At 39.8% G+C, this 17,327-nt stretch overlaps 1 protein-coding gene across 1 annotated transcript in view; it reads right to left on the reverse strand.

Annotated features, from left to right (window-relative positions):
• Positions 1 to 9,251: 9,251 nt before the first annotated feature.
• The window catches only part of QSER1 (glutamine and serine rich 1), a 53,330-nt gene continuing 45,254 nt past the window's right edge, over positions 9,252 to 17,327 (reverse strand). The window contains exons 12-13 of the mRNA XM_089521263.1: positions 14,539 to 14,634; positions 9,252 to 11,487 (exon numbers count right to left, since the gene is read on the reverse strand). Coding sequence (XP_089377389.1) covers positions 11,347 to 11,487; positions 14,539 to 14,634 — 237 coding nt within the window. The 3' untranslated portion in view covers positions 9,252 to 11,346. The remainder of the gene's footprint in view (positions 11,488 to 14,538; positions 14,635 to 17,327) is intronic.

Raw genomic sequence — 17,327 nt, forward strand, 5'->3', positions numbered from 1 at the left:
GCAAGCTATTTTCAGGAAGTCAGTTTGAATGCAATTTGAATTCTCGTAAATTCGCTGCACATGAATGCATTCTGGCCCCACTTTCTTTTCATTCAAACTTAAGAGACATTCCTCCTGTGTGATAAACTCCTCAGAGGTGAGTTTTTCCTCAGAAGGAGTTCCCAAATCCCCAGGGCCAGCATAGATCATCCTCTTCCATGACCCATCCTACATGTCAGCCTTCTGTCCCAGAGGCTTTCTAAAACGTCCCGGGTGACCAGGCGTCCTCTTTTTCCAGGACGTGTCCTCCATTTCAGCCTTTTGCCCAAGAGGAATTCCCAAATACCCAGGATGACCAGGGGTCCTCCTTTCCCCGGACGTGTCCTCCATTCCAGCCTTTAGGAGGCACTCCCAAATGCCCAAGTTGGCCAGGCATCCTCCTTTTCCAGGACGTGTCCTCCACCTCAACCCTCTGTCCAGGTGGAATCCCAACATGTCCTCCATTTTGAGCATGACTAAGAAGCATGGACGTATCTTCCTGTGAGTGTTTTTAGCTTTCATTTGGTCATAGCGTCCATTTTTCTCGAATGCCCTCCATCTTGCATTTCAGGCAGACCTCATTCTTCCAGAGAAGTCTCAAGGACAAGTTGTCTTATTATTTCTGATAGAATTAAAAAACACAGCCATGTTAGACTGGAAAATCACTATGCAAAGGGATCTTGCATCTGGTGGAGTTATATATATATACATATATACAGACAAGAGAAATTCTTAGAAATATAAAAATTCATGGTTTGGAGAGACAGTAATTAAAAGATGGAAAGACACTCGCCTGAAGACATCAAGATGGAAGATATTAGAAGAAGACCTTGGAGGATACTTCTTTGCTTTATTTGAACAATATTTAAAGAGGGGGGGGGGAGAAGAATCATTTAGGTTATGTTTAATGAAATATGATTATTGTGATATATTAGACTTAAGGTTCTATAATAAGATAATCAGTATGTAATGAGCTTTACTTTAAGTTTGAAACCTGGATTTGTATAAAAATCAGTTAAAAAGGGATCTTGCATCACCCTTGAGACTGAAAGAAGCTGGTGAGCTTTTGTAGACTTGGGCCTACTTCCTCAGATGCATGCTTTCAAGTCGCCCGTTGACTTATGGCAACCCTATGAATGTCATAGGGTTTACTCAGAGGTGGTTTTGCCAGCTCCTTCTGAAATATGGCCAGCTATTTGTTGGCGGTCTCTTGCCCAAGTACTAACCAGAGCTTAGTTGCCAAGATCAGAAAGCATCTAGTATCTTTAGGGTACTGAGGCCACAAAAACCCATATTAAGGTAATATCTCTTTCAGTTTCAGTCTATGGTGCAGATGTTGTTATTTTTGTTGCTGCTGCTGCTGCTGTGTGCCTTCAAGTTGTTTCCCACTTATGGTGACTCTAAGATGAACCTATCAGGGGGTTTTCGTGACAAGATTTTTTCAGAGGAGGTTTGCCATTGCCTTCTCTTGAGGATGAGAGCATTTGAAAGGAGCCCTGGTGGCGCAATGGTTAAATGGTTAAAGGCCTGTACTGCAGCCACTCACTCAAAACCATAAGGTTGCGAGTTCAGTACCAGCGAAAGGGCTCAAGCTCGACTCAGGCTTGCATCCTTCTAAGGTCACTAAAATGAGTACCCAGATTGTTGGGGGCAATTAGCTCACAGTTGTAAACAGCTTGGACACTGCTAGTTTGGTGTGAAGCGGTATATAAATGAAGCTTGTTTGTTTTGTTTGACTTGTCATCCAGTGGGTTTCATGGCCGAACAGGGAACTGAACCCTGGTCTCCAGAGTCACAGTCCAGCACTCAAACTACTATATCATGCTGTCTCTTGCGGTGCAGATATACCCAGATATACTCGTAGAATCATAGAGTTGGAAGAAACCACAAGGGCCATTCAGTCCAACCCCATTCTGCCATGCAGGAACTCACAATCAAATCATCCGCACTGACAGATGACCATCCAGCCTCTATTTAAAGACCTCCAAGGAAGGAGGTAACACAGTGCTATGTGTGTGGCTGAATAAGTGAACAGTTTGTTGTGGCTCGTGTGCTGTGCCCATAACCTTTGTTGGGACCTATGGAAATGACGCGCAGTGTCCACCACGACCACCTGCAGAGTTCAACCACGTCAACAGGATGCCAAGAAGAAGGAATCTGTGAAGATGTCTTCAACTAATAATGACTCTTACAAGTCTTCACTCTAAACGAGGGTATTAATCTTCCTTTGCAGTATTTACAACATAGATATACACCGTGTATTGGACATCCGTCTCTAATACACACTATTTACACCAACCAACAATAACACAACCTCTGAGGCAGCCACATTAACACACAACCATCTCACTGCCTCCCAGTAACAGACACAGCCCACTCTCTGAGGCACCAATTCTCCCACAGTCACAGACACAGCCCACTCTCAGGCACCAACTGTCTCTCAGTGACAGTTGAGAACTGACAGTTGACAGTTGCATCAACATTCCGATGGTGCACTGTTTGAATGCTGACACATTAGCTGCCACTGGAACTGTAAATTATTTGCACAACAGCTCCCCCTAGTGGCCACACCAATGTCATTTCCTGACACAGTTTGCCTCAAACTCATCCATTTCTTTTTCTCTTGGCTTCTTCTCTCCCTCGTCCTTTCCATTCTGCTTTTTTACTTTCCCCTTTCCTCACTCTTCATCCTTATAGTTGCTGTCGTGTGCCTTCAAGTCATTTCTGACTTATGGTGACCCCACCATGGAGTTTTCTTGGCAAGACGACTCATCCCTGGACTCTGTTTTAAACACTATGAGCGGACCACTCACATGTCAAGTAATGTTGGAGAGACTAGGTCTGAATTCATGAAGCATGCCTTACCTTCTCCAGCGAGTATTTTCAGCTAGACTCTTACAGATTTCACACCGGGAACAAAAGCCGAAGGTGTAGAAATGTGACTCTTCCACTGCATCCTGAAATCTTTGCATTTTCAAAGTTAACCACTACAGTTATCTGACTCACCAATTTCTACATCTAAGCCTACCTGGCCACTGAAATCCTCAAGGAGAGGCCTTATCTCAGTTATTTCTTGTTGTTGCCTACTTATGATAACCCTAAGGTGAACCTATCATGGGATACCGCTTTACAAGAATGGTGGGAACACAAGACAGGGCCTCCTCTGTGGTTTTCCCTAGGCTCTGGAGCTCCTTTCCTAGATTGGCTAGAACAGCCAGCTCCTTACAATGATTTAGTCAGCAGGCAAATACTAGTGTTTTAAATGTGACAGTGTTTTAAAATGAAGGTTATTAAATGAAAGGGCTTTCAGGGCTGATGTATTGCTTTTACTCTTCTAACTCGGCTATTTTCCAAACTACTTTCTCTCATTTTTCACTGCATGTTTTTAAATGTTGTTAGTTCAATTCCATTTTAATTTTAATTTTTGTATATCTTAAATGCATTGTATTCTAAATTGTAAGCCACCTTGAGTCCCAGTTTTGGGGAAAAGATGAAGGAAAAAAAGAACATGAACCACAACAACAATAGTGATCTAGTTGTGTACGCTACAATCAAAGGTTGTGATGAATTAGTTTGTATTTTTTATTTGAAAAATGACCTCCTCCCCCTTCTTTTGCAAGAGTTCTCTTGTTCCTTTCCAAATAAAGCATGTTGCTTACTGTGGTTAAGGCAGTTTCTGCTCCAAAGCTAGCGCTGAAGTGAGACTGAAATGGGTCCAGTTAATTAAAACTGGCAATACTGCCTGTTTATTTCCCCATAAAAGTTGTTGCTTATCATGGGTAAGCAGTTTCAGTATCAAAGCTAGTTTACATTGAAATGGGTTTAGTTAATTAAATTAGGCAGCAACACCCCTGGCAAATCAACTGTGAGATAACAGCACATTTAAACACCCCCCTGCAACCTGGACTTACCCCTAAACATCAAACATTGGAACTGAAAGAGGAATGGCAGGTCATTGTGACTGTGAATTTGGGACAATTTATTTTCTGGGACTTGTTGAAATAAGCGTCACACAAGTCTGAGTTACAACTTTGAGGATGCTTGTACTTACCATATAACATTTATAGGTGCCAGTAGGAGCATACAAAAAGCACACAGTGGATCAAGGAACAAGTCCCCCACCTACAGTGGTGCTTGCTGTGTCAGAACATGCAGAACTAGGCCTTCTGAACACAATGAACTGAAATCTATGAAGGCGCTGCAGCCTTTTAATCTTTGTTACATTTTACTAAAAGACAAGCCAGATGTTTGCATAACTCTTGATTCCGAAGTCCTACCAAGTTCAATGATTGGATTTAGATTTAGGCTGTATCTACATTGCAGAATTAATGCACTTTGGCACTGCTTTAATTGCTATGGCTCAGTGTTATGGAATTCAAGAACTTGTAGCTTTTTGAGATATTCAGCCTTCTTTGTCAGAGAACTCTGATGCTACAAATAAGCTACAAACCCCTGGATTCCATAGGTTGGAGCCATGACAGTTAAAAAGATATCAATCTGCATTAATTCTGCAGTGTGGCAGTATCCTGATTTATGCTTAGAGTAGTCCTACTGATTTCAATGGGTCTACTTTGCAAATAGCAAAGTCTTGGAACCATTACTGAAGAAAATCAAGGAAGAAAGTGCAGTTGACCATTAACAAAATAAGGACCATACCCTGGCTCAGTCATTAATCAGAATGGAGACGAGTCAAGAAATCAGAAGACAAGGACTTGGAAGGGCAACCGTGAAAGAACTATACAAGATCCTGATGTGTAAAAATATGCAATTGAATACTAAAATTAGGATTGTCCATGCCATCATATTTCCCATTTATATGTATGGTTGTGAAAGCTGGACAAGTGAAGAAAGCTGATAGGGAAAATAACCAACTCACTTAAAATAAGGTTCTGGAGAAGAGTTCTAAGGATACAAACTGATAAAAAGACCAATAAATGTGTCTGAGAGCAAATCAAACCTTAATTATCCCTAGAAGCCAAGATGGCAAAACTGATTTTCATACTTTGGCTGTATAAGAAAACATGACTCACTAGAGAAGACAATAATTTTTGGTAAGGTAGAAGGCAGCAGCAAAAGATGGCAGCAGGAAAAGATGGATAGACTCAGTCAGAGAAGTTGTGGCCCTGAGTCTGCAGGAATTGAGCAGGATGACTTGGAGGCTTCTCGTTCATCGGGTTGTCTTAAGTTGAAATCAAATTAACAGCAATTAACAACAACTTTGCAATTGAGTCTAGATCCAAGCCAGTGGGGAACATTCTTAGGTATCTATGCATAGGACTGGCATCAAAAGATTTTTTTTTCAGAGGCAGTTTTGTTTTCCTCAAAGGTTGAGAGACTGTGAGAGTTGCTCAACATCAGTCTGGGAACTCCCATGGCTAAGCAAGGATTTGAATCCTGGTCTCCTGGAGTCTTAATCCAATACTCAGGCCACTATATCACACTGGCCACTGTATGGTTAGATGAGGCCATTTCTCTCTCTCTTTATTTCAAAAAAATGTGCAGAAACAAATTTGTCACATCCTTAATTATACTTTGGGTGTAGCCTTCACTTCATAATTATTTTTTTACTTATTACTTGGGAATTAAGCTTTGATTTCCATAGTACTAAGATTTCTTTTATGAAAAAACCCAATCAAGTCTTTGGATCTTAGTTCTGTTGAATTATGTATCAATGTCATTTACCATAAATATTTCATAAACATTCCAGTTATGTTTTATTGGCCCCTCATCTGCATCTTATTTCATCATGTGAACAATGGTTTTATTCAATCAGAATGCAGCCACTCTCCACAGAAAGAATAAATTTCTGTAATACATGTTCTGTACCCATTATTTTGAAGAGGAAACAAATTGACTTTTACTATAGAGTTCACAATCTTATCAGCTGGTCTTTAGAAACCAGGACAACCCCCCCCCCCAAAAAAAAACCCCACCCTGTTAGGTATACTAGTGGCTCTGCTTAAAGTAGAAAAAGTTAACTCTGTTCAGCTTTCAACATGACAACATTGGGACCAACACACTGATGCAGTACATATTCTTTCAGACCAAAGTTGAACAAAGAACTTTCTCATTGAACAATAAATCATTGAATAGTATTTTAAAAAAGTTTTTTCCACTTTAATGAGTTTAGTAACATCAAATCAACAATACAAAAAGTGACTTTTCCGTAACTCTATACATTTATTGTGGACCACCTGAAAACGGGACTTAAAAGCATATCTCCCATTAGTCCCAGCCTATTTTTTTTTTTTGCATTATATAGAGGATAGGAATTAACATGCATTTGTGAACATTAACTTAAATAGGGTACATATAGGATGTGCACTGTATAATACTATACAAAAAGGTATGCTAGTGTTAGATGCCAAACACTGAATTGTCATCTATACTTTGATTTTTAGTTTCCTAAAAGTTTTGGCTTATTCATTTTTAAATTAAATAGCTGTAAAATTTTAAATATTTAAAATATATTTCCTCTATGAAGACTGTTCATTGGAAGACACTTTTGAGTTTCCTTCGTAACATATATTACTTAAAGCAAAAGGAAAAAAGATATAACTTCCAGGTAAATATTGTTTTAGAACTCACTTGTATCAGTTCTACAACCAGAAATTTGAGCAGGCAGTGCCCCACTGAATGTTTCTGGATTGCACCTACCATCAGCCCTAGTCAGCATAGACAATGTTTAAAGATGATTAGAGTTACAGGCCAACATCTGGGACACCATATGTTCTCCACTCCTGGATTAGAGAAGTTACAACTAAAGCAAAGAAAGCATAAACAATGCTTGTTGGAATGCCAACCTCACCATGTAATAATTTAGAGCTTGTTTTGATACCAGTTGTTACATTCGCGGTTTACTGTGCTTCTGTAGCCTGTCAGTATTGTATTCATGTGATATTCTGGGAATGAATTGGCCTGAGTGAATCTTGCATGTACTCTCTCTGCTCAAGTATGATTGGTTCTAAACAGACTAAAACAGAAGCCATTCCCAACAATTTCAGTGTATTTAACCAACATGTCTGCTGTACAAATATTTTAAAAATCTGCTTGTGTGATTAATTTGCAAAGGATCATCATCTTAAACACAAAATTACTATTTATAGAGCTTCCCAGATGGAAGAAAAGAGAGAATAGTAGTTTATGGGGCTAAACAGACTGCCCTTTTGGAGTGGCCTGCAGCTGCCCCTTTCCTTCATGGATTGGGGCCGTGGCAGCTACACACCATGGCCCCGATTTGGCCTTTCCATGGCACAAAAAGAAGCTACAAAAAGCAGCTCCTTTTCGTGCCATGGAAAGGGCGCCCTAGCTGCTGTGGCAGCTTTTCAGTGCTCTTTTGGCACAACTCATTTAAATGCTGCACCAACGGAGCATTGTGATGCCCCCCGCTGTGCGACTGGGCCAGCGTAGGGGAAGCCAGCATGCATACTCCATGCCCCTACATGGGAGTATAACGCCAGTCTGTAGCGGCTCTATGTTACATAATTAATGGCTGAATTCCATGTGGTGTTTTAGCCTACTAAGAAAACTGATATTGTGAACAACCATTATTAAGCAGGATTGCACTTTGGCCCCTGGATGGTAACAATTAATTTTGCCCTCCTTTCATTTGTTGACACGAATACCTAAAATCCTTGTTGATACTTTATTTTGCACAAATGTCACTGCGTTTTCCTAAAAATGCTTCATTCTGAATGACTACCTCAGTGGCTTTCCATTTCTTCAAAGGAACCCTGTGTTTTCCTGCAAGATTATTAGGGACTTCTCAATGAAAACAAATAATCAATAATTCTGGATGACTGTGAAATATTGTTGCACTATCACCACCAACCTTTTTTTTTTTTTTGCAATAAATAGCCATGAGGGTTAACAGCCCTCGCCAATGTTCTGCATAGCAACACAATGTAATCTAAAACATATCCAAATTCTTTGCCGTGCAGAGAGCTTCTTTGACTCACACTGAGGGTAAGCAAGCTGTGTGAAAGTTCTCTGAGAAAGAAGGCCTATCTAGTAAAATACATAAAACTTTTGTGCTGCATTTATGTAATGCCAAGGTACTTCTTACATTTCCTTCATGTGATAAAATTGTCACCGGTTGCTGTATGCCTTCAAGGCATTTCTGATTTATGGCAACACCAAGGCAAACTGATCATGGGTTTCCTTGACAAGATGTGTTCAGAGGTGGTTTGCCTGTGTCTTCCTCTAAAACTGAAAAGAGTGTGACTTGCCCAATTTACACTGAAACTGTAAAATAAACTGAATGGGACTCCATTGCTGAGCATGGATTCTAACTCTGGAATCCAGAGTCTTAGTCCAATGCTCAAACCATTACACCACGATGGGTCTCAAGTTGCTGCCTAGTCTTGCTAAAAATGAAAGAGAAAGCTGACAACACAATTCTACACAGAAAATAAGTCCCAATGATTTCATTGAGGCTTACCCTTTATAGTATTGATAGGACTGCATCCTGAAATTACTATTTATGCAGGACACAATCCCTAGTTTTGTTCAGTTAAAACAGTTTTTCAATAATGCCCTAAGAACCTAAATTTGGGGCATAGTTGAAATGAGAGAACTCTGAAAGTTTCACTTATTTTCTTTAAAGAACAGAAGAAATACTAGACAGCTACTTGTATTGTTTGATTGCTACTTTATGTAGTGACTGCATAACATAAAATATGTAGCTTATTTTATATATAAATACTAACTCTTCATATGTTTCAAGTATACTGTATACATTAACTAGTGTTGAGATGAATGCTAATTTGTTGTAGAAAAACTTTTTGGTTTATGTTTGTGAACCTCCAGGTATTAAATCCAAAATACAGCGTGCCCGCTCCATATGTGGGTGCGCCATATGCGGCTTCCTGTTTACACGAAAGCTGCGCTGTAATACTGCCTATGGCGCGCACGGCCACTGAATGTGTGTGCCACACTACAACATGCATGAGCCCCATTCAGTCTAATGGGGCTCGAGCATAGGCGGGGGGGTGGGTGGGTCTGAAACGGATCCCTCGCGTAAGGCAAGGTTCCACTGTACCTACTGACAAAAACCTATTGGAAAATCTTCTCCCATAACCTCCTACAAATTAATAGATTATTTGCATGGTGTAATAAAAATATTACATCTCTATTATTTAAAAAAACGGTCTAATGTCCTAACACATACCTTACTTACAGCACAACATAAATGTCAGCTCAAAAGCCAGCCACATTGAGGTGCAGCCTTAAAGTAGTAGAAAGTTAATTTTATTTAGGAAATGAATGGAAATCCAATAACTTTAGCAATATTGCCTTCTTCTTTGCAGGCAGATAATAAACCAGAGTCATTTTTAGCTGAGTACTCAGATGTAGCCCTAACATGGTACAGGACTGGAGTTGTATGATAGGAGCTGCTCTCAATATCCATGTTTCAGACCACCAAATTTCCTAAAGAACCAGTACAATGGATGGACAACTGTGACCCTCCAGATCTTGCTGGACTGCATTCCCTATTATCCCTTATTTTTTACTATGCTGGCTAGGGCTGATGGGCCTTGCAGTCCAATATATGGAAGGCCATATATTACCCACTCCTCCAGCAGAGGTTCAGTGTATGCACAATCACAGTAAAGAATCTGGCTTTTTCAAGGCAAGCGGAGTACAAAGAAAGTGCAAGACAAACACCAATGGGGAATTTATCAAAATTTTCATTGACTCTTTTCTTCCCTCATAGAAATGAAATGAGGAGTATCACATCCACATAAAAAAAATCTTTTGAAAATACAGAAGTTGTCTCTTATCATAACAGACACAATATGATCAAAATGTCCTTTGAGAACCTTGAAATCCTAATTTAATTGTTCATAATCACAGCCCTTCATTATACATTACAAATCTAAGGTGCAATGAACATATGTACAATTAGGGAAAAGACACCATGCTACATACAAGAATATCCTGGTTGGCTAGTGAATAAGGAGACCTGCTTTCTTGGCTGAAATTAAGGCACTAAGTGGCAGTGAAAGGACAAATGAATTATTTCTGTATGTTATCTGACACAATACGTTCAGTCTTTTCACAATTCCAAGCAGAAGACTTATACACTTTGAATTAGTGACTGTGAAGTAAGGCAATCTGTTGGCAAATCAAGAAAGTTTCCTATCAATTTGAGTTTAATATATTTGTAGTCTGAGACTACTGGTCCTACTGCAGAAAGACAGCTGCAAAAGTATGTTGACTTTAAAAGGCACCAAGAAGCAAACAGTTCTGCCATTACCAGTTCTTTAAAAAAAAAAAAATCACTGTCAGCTGTGTTCAACACTGCATATATTTTATTCAGTCACCAATCCCTATTGTCCAGAAGACAAATGCAGTAGCTGTTCACTGAAACTGTCAATTAACGAAGAATTTTCATGTATTAGAAAATAAAATGCAGTGTTTAAACACAACTATACTCATAAAGCAAACTTATAAAGTCTAGTATGTCTTATTCCTGGTTAACACTGAAGCAAACCTGTACTGAATAACAAAAGGGTTATCTCAAGATAATATCGTTTACAATATGAAATTAATATATAAAATGAACAAGATTTACTGAAAACAATGGGAAGTGTATTACAAAGATACATGGAACAACTTTAAGCCATCCTTTTTTTTTCTCTGTGAAAAATACAACTGTTAGTGAGATAAAATGTACAATTTTTTTTTCCAATTGAGGAAAAAAGCACAGTATAAAGGAAAATGTTTTTCCCCCATCAAAATCCCCAGGGAAAATAGTTAAGGTCATTGTTTTTCATTACAATATAATTTGACACGAAATAGCAGTCATAGGATTGCACCAGCTCCATGTCCAGTCTTCTGAACATAATAGAAGTAAAAATAGTCAGTAAAGCAGGATTTGTGATGGCAATTATTCTTTCATGTCATACTAGCTGTGTTTCCAAAATGTTCAAGACTCTAAATATTTAGCATCCAGACTCTTCCTAGTGTTGAGATTCTGAAAAAGGCCATGATATTTTGTTATTCTCATCACAGCCCCAAAATATAAGTTTTGTGCATGCTTTGATCATTTGCCAAAAAATAAACGCAAGTTATTTCAATACAAGAGTTTACAAAATAGGAAAAAAAAATCATTCTTCAGGTTAAAAATGCAGTGAGGTTCCTTTGTAGTTTCATGTGCATGGCAGCATAATTTTTCCATAACAGAAGCCCACGAATCAATAACACCACAAATTCCTCTGACCTAGAATTGAGTCTGGCATGATCAGTCTAAGAAGAGCTTCTCTGACCTTTCAGTTTTTGTTGAAGTGTGTGACAGAAAAACAGTGACGTTGGGGACAAAGTTTGCTATGAACATTTCTGCTGTACATGATTCAAAAGTTCACCAAACTTCTCAAAGAGATCTTCAATCCATTTCATATTTTTCATACACTGTTGTACAATCTCCTCCTGGCCTAGATCTAGATTCTTCTTTTGAACAGAAGAGATCTGTTGGCAGAGCAAAAAGCAGGTCACCATTAAGTCTGCTAATACTTACAGGTTTGCAGTACACTCTTTAGTCAGAGGTGTCACATTTTAACAGTCATATTCCTATCTCTGAGAATATTTAGTTCTCTTTTGTTACAATGGACAACTACTACATAAACATAATAAAGCTCAGTGGAGGAAATTCCTAATAAAATCAAGATTTTTTCTTAAATAAAGCACTTTTTCTGTATTCAGGAATCACCTGCAATATTCAATTAAGTTGTCCTTTCCAACTGCAGATCCTTAGATATTGAACTCCAATAATCCCAAAGATACATGGCCAAGGTTAGGGGCCACTGGAGCTTTACTAGAACTTGCGAACCTGCACATTTCTTTTATACTAAACTCACACAAGTATACTGTATATACACATGTATAAGTCTAGAAATTTAGGTCAAAAAATGACCCCAAAACCCTGAGTCGATTTATCCAAGGGTCAATGTATGTAGAGTATCTTAACTCTTATTTAAAATAAGAAACTATCCCTTGGTGAAAAGCAAGAATATAATCTGTCCTGGAATCACTCACCCTCTCTACTGTCTCATCCATCCAGCCTTAAGACTAAGCACATAGAGTTATGTCTGCTGGAATTTTGTAAATTCTTTGACATTGTTTTACTTTGCTACATCTTTAGATCCTTTGCTATATGCTCCTAAGTTTTACCCTTGACATATCCATGGGTCATAGCAAAATTCATAATTTTTGCCCCAAAACTTGCCCTCGATTTATACATGAGGTCGGCCTATAGTTGAGTATATACTGTAATCCTGGGATCAGAGCTATGTTCCATCCTTGCCCAGTGGAAGGCTAACCCTACTGTGGAGTGAGAAGCTTTCACTACTAATTTTTAAACAAAAAAAAAGAGTCTGTGCATTCCATGGATGATAATCTCAAATTGCTATAAGCCCCACTATGAAAAAGAAACAGGTACCTATACCTTCTGTTTCATAATGCTTAAATATTCTCCCCACCCCCATGGTGTCAAGATACATATCCAGCTTCTGCCTCTTTTAAATTAGATCCTGGATCTCACGGGCAGGTTCAATTTTGATTCTACAAACAGCAGTACACCAGATTCTTGAAAATGAAAATATTCTGACTCACAACACTCTGGCCTGGAACAGACAGGGAAGAAGCAGTGGCATGAGGCTGTTCTGGCCACAAGCGGTCCAGGGCTGTGGCAACTGCATGGCCTGCTCCAAAACTGGGCTGCCGCCAGCGGATCCAACCCACACCAACAGGAGCTGGATTATCCTGGATCCTTTTTTGTTCTAGTCTAAAGGACCAGTGTACAGCCTCGGCGCAGCTTACAGCCATGTTGGAGGCATGTGTTGTATAAACAACGCGCCTACAATGTGGCCATAATCTGCTTCTTTATGCCCCTGTATTCCAGGCCTCTATTGCCAGTACTGAAGCACCGCTCAGATACATTAACTTTGCATTGGTAAGAGATGCCTTTCAGAAATATTGGCAAGTACCGTATTTTCCGGTGTATAAGGCAACTCTTTACGTCTATCTTATGTGCTGGATTTTGACCCCAGAGACAGGCGAATGGCATAGTCACTTCTCTGTCTCTGGGGTCCTTGCTGGGTCTTCTCCCAGCCAGCAGGCACTTGCCCCGGCTGGAGGGGGCCTTTCTGGAGGCCTGAGGGAAGATCCGCAGCTGGGTTCTCTCGCCGCCATTGTTGCTCCAAAAGGCAGCAGCAGGGAAGCGGTTCCAGAGCCGTCCGAGCCAAGGAAAAGAGCCGTCCCCTTAATTCTTGCTGCCGCCACCCGGGATTCTCTGATCCTTCAGCGGCTTCAGAACTCCGCCGCAGCCGCTAACACCCGGGATACTCCGCTCCTCCAGCGGCTTCCGCGACGGACTTCTGAAGCCGCTGGAGGATTAGAGTATCCCGAGCGGCAGCGGCAAGAATTAAGGGTCCGAATCTTTTCCTTGGCCTGGCTGGCTCTGGAGCCGCTTCCCCGCCGCCACCTTTTGCAGCTACAATGGTGGCGAAAGAGCCCAGCCGTGGATCCTGCCTCAGACCTCCAGAGAGGCCCCTTCCAGCTGGCGCGAAACCCCCGCACAGGAGGCCAGGGATGCTGCCAGCGAGGCGACTTGGGAGTCGCCTTACACACTGGAAAATAGGGTAGTTGCTTTATCTGAACTGTTCATATATTGCTATTAATTTTCCTGTGCAGGAATACTTGGTGGATTGTCCAATGACATAAAAATGGGCTTTCATGATAACTCCAACAATGGAGCTATGGCAATATTCCAGTTATTTTATGGTATGGCTCCGCACAATTTGTAATCAATTGTTACAAATTACAATGTTACATGCAATTTGCCACTTTTTGGGATAAAAAGGGTATAACAGTATACCTTTTGTGAAGTAAGGTAACAAGTGGTAATACTGGTATCCCTGTATAATGAGTAATGTTTACTGAAATGTTGAATAATTATAAAATACATTACAAATGAGTTGTAGAAAAAAGAAGGGAATGGTTCAGATAAAGGAATGAACATAGGAATAAGACCATAGGAAATTAGCTCTGGGAGGGAGGGAAGTGAAATATGGATTTAATAACTGGAAGAGGACATAACATGGGACTGAAAGTTAGATGACATGCTATTCATTGATGTCTTTTATGCTACTGTGTAATCTGTTTTTTTTTAAATTATTAAAATATTAATTTTTAAAAGTTACTTCTGGAGAAGGCATCCAAGGGTATTCTTTGACATCTCAATATTTTTAAATCAATCTAATTTTAAAATTTCCAAATTTTCAGCAGCACTACCAAGTTATTTTTAAAAGAATATTCCAAGGTCTGTATACATTCATTCAAAAAATCTTTAAAAATCTTATGATACTATCACCAACAAATCAATTTTGATAGAGTATGGTTTCAACACAATTATTAGCTCATACTGAATGGCCTAAGACTGTTAATACATAAATCTGATTTTTGCATTAGTTTCACTGCATTAGATCATAAATACAATGACATCATAAACTAAGGACTCACCTCTACTTTACACCTCAGAAACATATGGTATTTGTAATGATGGAGTGAATGATACAAAGAACATAATGGTATTTTTTCTGGATCTACAGCAAACTCCTGTACAGAGAAATAGTTACTGTTAGCTACAAGAGTAAATACAAACTACAAATTTCTAATAAATTATGTTTACCATGTATAAATAAAGTACATTATTGAATATATTCCCCAAATTATGCATTAAAATTGCACATCTTCATGATGTAACAGATTACAGAATATGTGTTCCATTTTTTTCTTCAATAATATTAAAGCAGTCTAGCTCTTTCAATATTTAAAGAAAAAATAAATTATTATTATTATTATTATTATTATTATTATTATTATTAACCTTTATTTATAAAGCGCTGTAAATTTACACAGCGCTGTACATACAATCTTTTTAATTGGACGGTTCCCTGCCCTCAGGCTTACAATCTAAAAAGACACAACACAAAGGGAATGGTGGTGGGGAAGGGGCCTCTAGTAGGATAATACATATAAAATACATAGCAATACAGGAAATGATTCAATAAAACAACCAACAAAAGAACATCAAATAGCAAGTGACAATTATGCAATGCCTGGGAACGCTGCCCTGAACAGGATGGTCTTCAACTCCGTTTTGAAGCTGGTTAAAGAAGTGATGGCCCTTGCTCGCAGGGGAAGAAGGTTCCAGGAGTGAGGGGCAGCGAGTGAAAAGGGGCAAATCCGAGATGGGGCAGAGGAAATCTTTTTTTCCTAGATTTTTACATTTGGATTTTTTGAGATTTTTGAGTTGTATTAGTGCAGCTATATTACTGCGCAGACACACTGCCACTTTTCCAAAGTCCTTATCGGGAATGCTGTTCTGTCAGTCACAAGGCTGAGGAAGTACATGCCATCTCAGGTTCTTGCAGAGCCGAAAAGGCCTGAGGGCAGGCCTGGTAATACTGAAGAAATAAGGATATATACTTTTTACCTGTAACACTGCCTGACAAGCTGATAGAACAGTCGCTACTAGACACGAAAAGGGGTAGGCAGGAGGGAGAATTTCATTTGGTATATATTTTAAAGCAAACTGAGCTTCTACATTACTTGGACTTCTACACAGATTGAAATGCTATTATTTTCCAGATAGCAAATGGTCCTCACTTTTGTGATACAGTTCTTGACTCAAAAATGCATACAAAAGTTCATACTTCTGGGCATATGGCATAGAAGATGCATACTGTGGACAGAATTGTGCATAAAAATGTGTGATTTCATGAAGATTTTTTAAAAAGTTGCCAACTGATACAGAAAGAGGACACACTGGGTTTATGACTCAACACAAAGGGAACTAATATGGGACTTGCAGGATCAGTCTACTGACATGCAACATAGGGCAATCTGACCGCTTGGAGGCACATAAGTCAAAGCCCTCTACATCGTATGCAGTTAGGAAAACATCTTACTACTCATTAGCAATAGAAGTCATGATTTCCGGTATGCATTTCCAGCTCACATAGACCCGGAACAGATGGGCAGGACAAAGTGGCTCAATCCTGCTTTTTTCCCAAAGTGGGTGGAAACCCTGCTGCCCACACGGTCTGCTCCCAAGGTGGACCAAATACACATGCTGGGTAATTTTTTTGTTGCCTCCCCACCATATATTGCGCAAACACACCTCCAATTACCTCCTAGATCTGGCCAGATGCCATCCTGTTGCACAGCCACCCCTTTGAGCAGCCACACAATCAGACGTGCAATGCTTTGTCAGTACAAGTCATCGGTGCATCAGTATGTGAGTGATACACTGGCAAAGCAAAATCATGAAGACCCCCCCAATTACATGCCCTTCGTTGGATGGTCTGCTTTGTGTATGTTCTAATTATAGCCACTGAAACTGTCACACTTTCATTTCTTTTGCCACAGCAACTTTGGGGCGCTCATATGCAGCAGCAAACATGCACATTTTCTAGGATAAGTCAGAACATCCCAGCTTCTTTTTGCTCTGGTTTTTAGCCCCGGAGCACAGCTTTGGTTCAGTTTCCAGCCACTTTTGAGGCATGCAAACATCCTGACTTGAAAGCAGTTGGAAACTGCTTTATTTAGCTCATCTCTTTCTCCTCACAGAGATAAAAAATAAACTACCCAGTGTTCAGTACCCTCTGTTCGCGATTAGCACAAGCAAATGGACCACCCATTTAAATTTTTTAAAAACTGTTTTGGCTGCACAGTGTTTTGTTTTGTAAGACTATCATTATTTTTGAACCCTAAGTTATTGTTCTTCTTCACTCGGGAATACCTCTTGACATTCATGTTGCTGCAGTTCTCTCTTGCTGACTCCTGCAGCTATAGAGGGAAATTTATTTTATTTTATTTGAGTATTTATACCCTGCTCTTCAGCAACAAAGGCTCTCAGAGTGGCTTACAAATGGTTAATTAGATGGATCCCTGCTCTCAGGTTTACAATCTAAAAAGACATGACACAAAAGGAGAAGGCAATGGCTTTGGGCAAGGGGATCGGGTCCAGCAGTTCTTCTCTCCCTCTGAAGCCTGGACCATGGCAAATGGACTGGAGGAAGGGCTCTCCTTCTTAGTCTAAGCTAGACCTGATGGAGCTGGGCTTGACTCTCTCTCTCTGAGGCCTGATGGAATCAGATGGACTGGAGGGAGGGCTCTCCTTCTTAGTCTAAGCTAGGCCCGATAGAGCTGGTGACTTTGTAACTAATGTTATTGGTGCAGGGGCCCTCAAAATTAGCAAGTACTAAAGTGCCAGTATAAAAAATGTTACCGTGCAAGATCAAAAA

Source organism: Sceloporus occidentalis, unplaced genomic scaffold, assembly GCF_023333645.1.
Source record: "Sceloporus occidentalis isolate IW3139 unplaced genomic scaffold, rSceOcc1.0.p SCAF_4, whole genome shotgun sequence".
NCBI classification, from domain to species: Eukaryota; Metazoa; Chordata; class Lepidosauria; order Squamata; family Phrynosomatidae; genus Sceloporus; species Sceloporus occidentalis.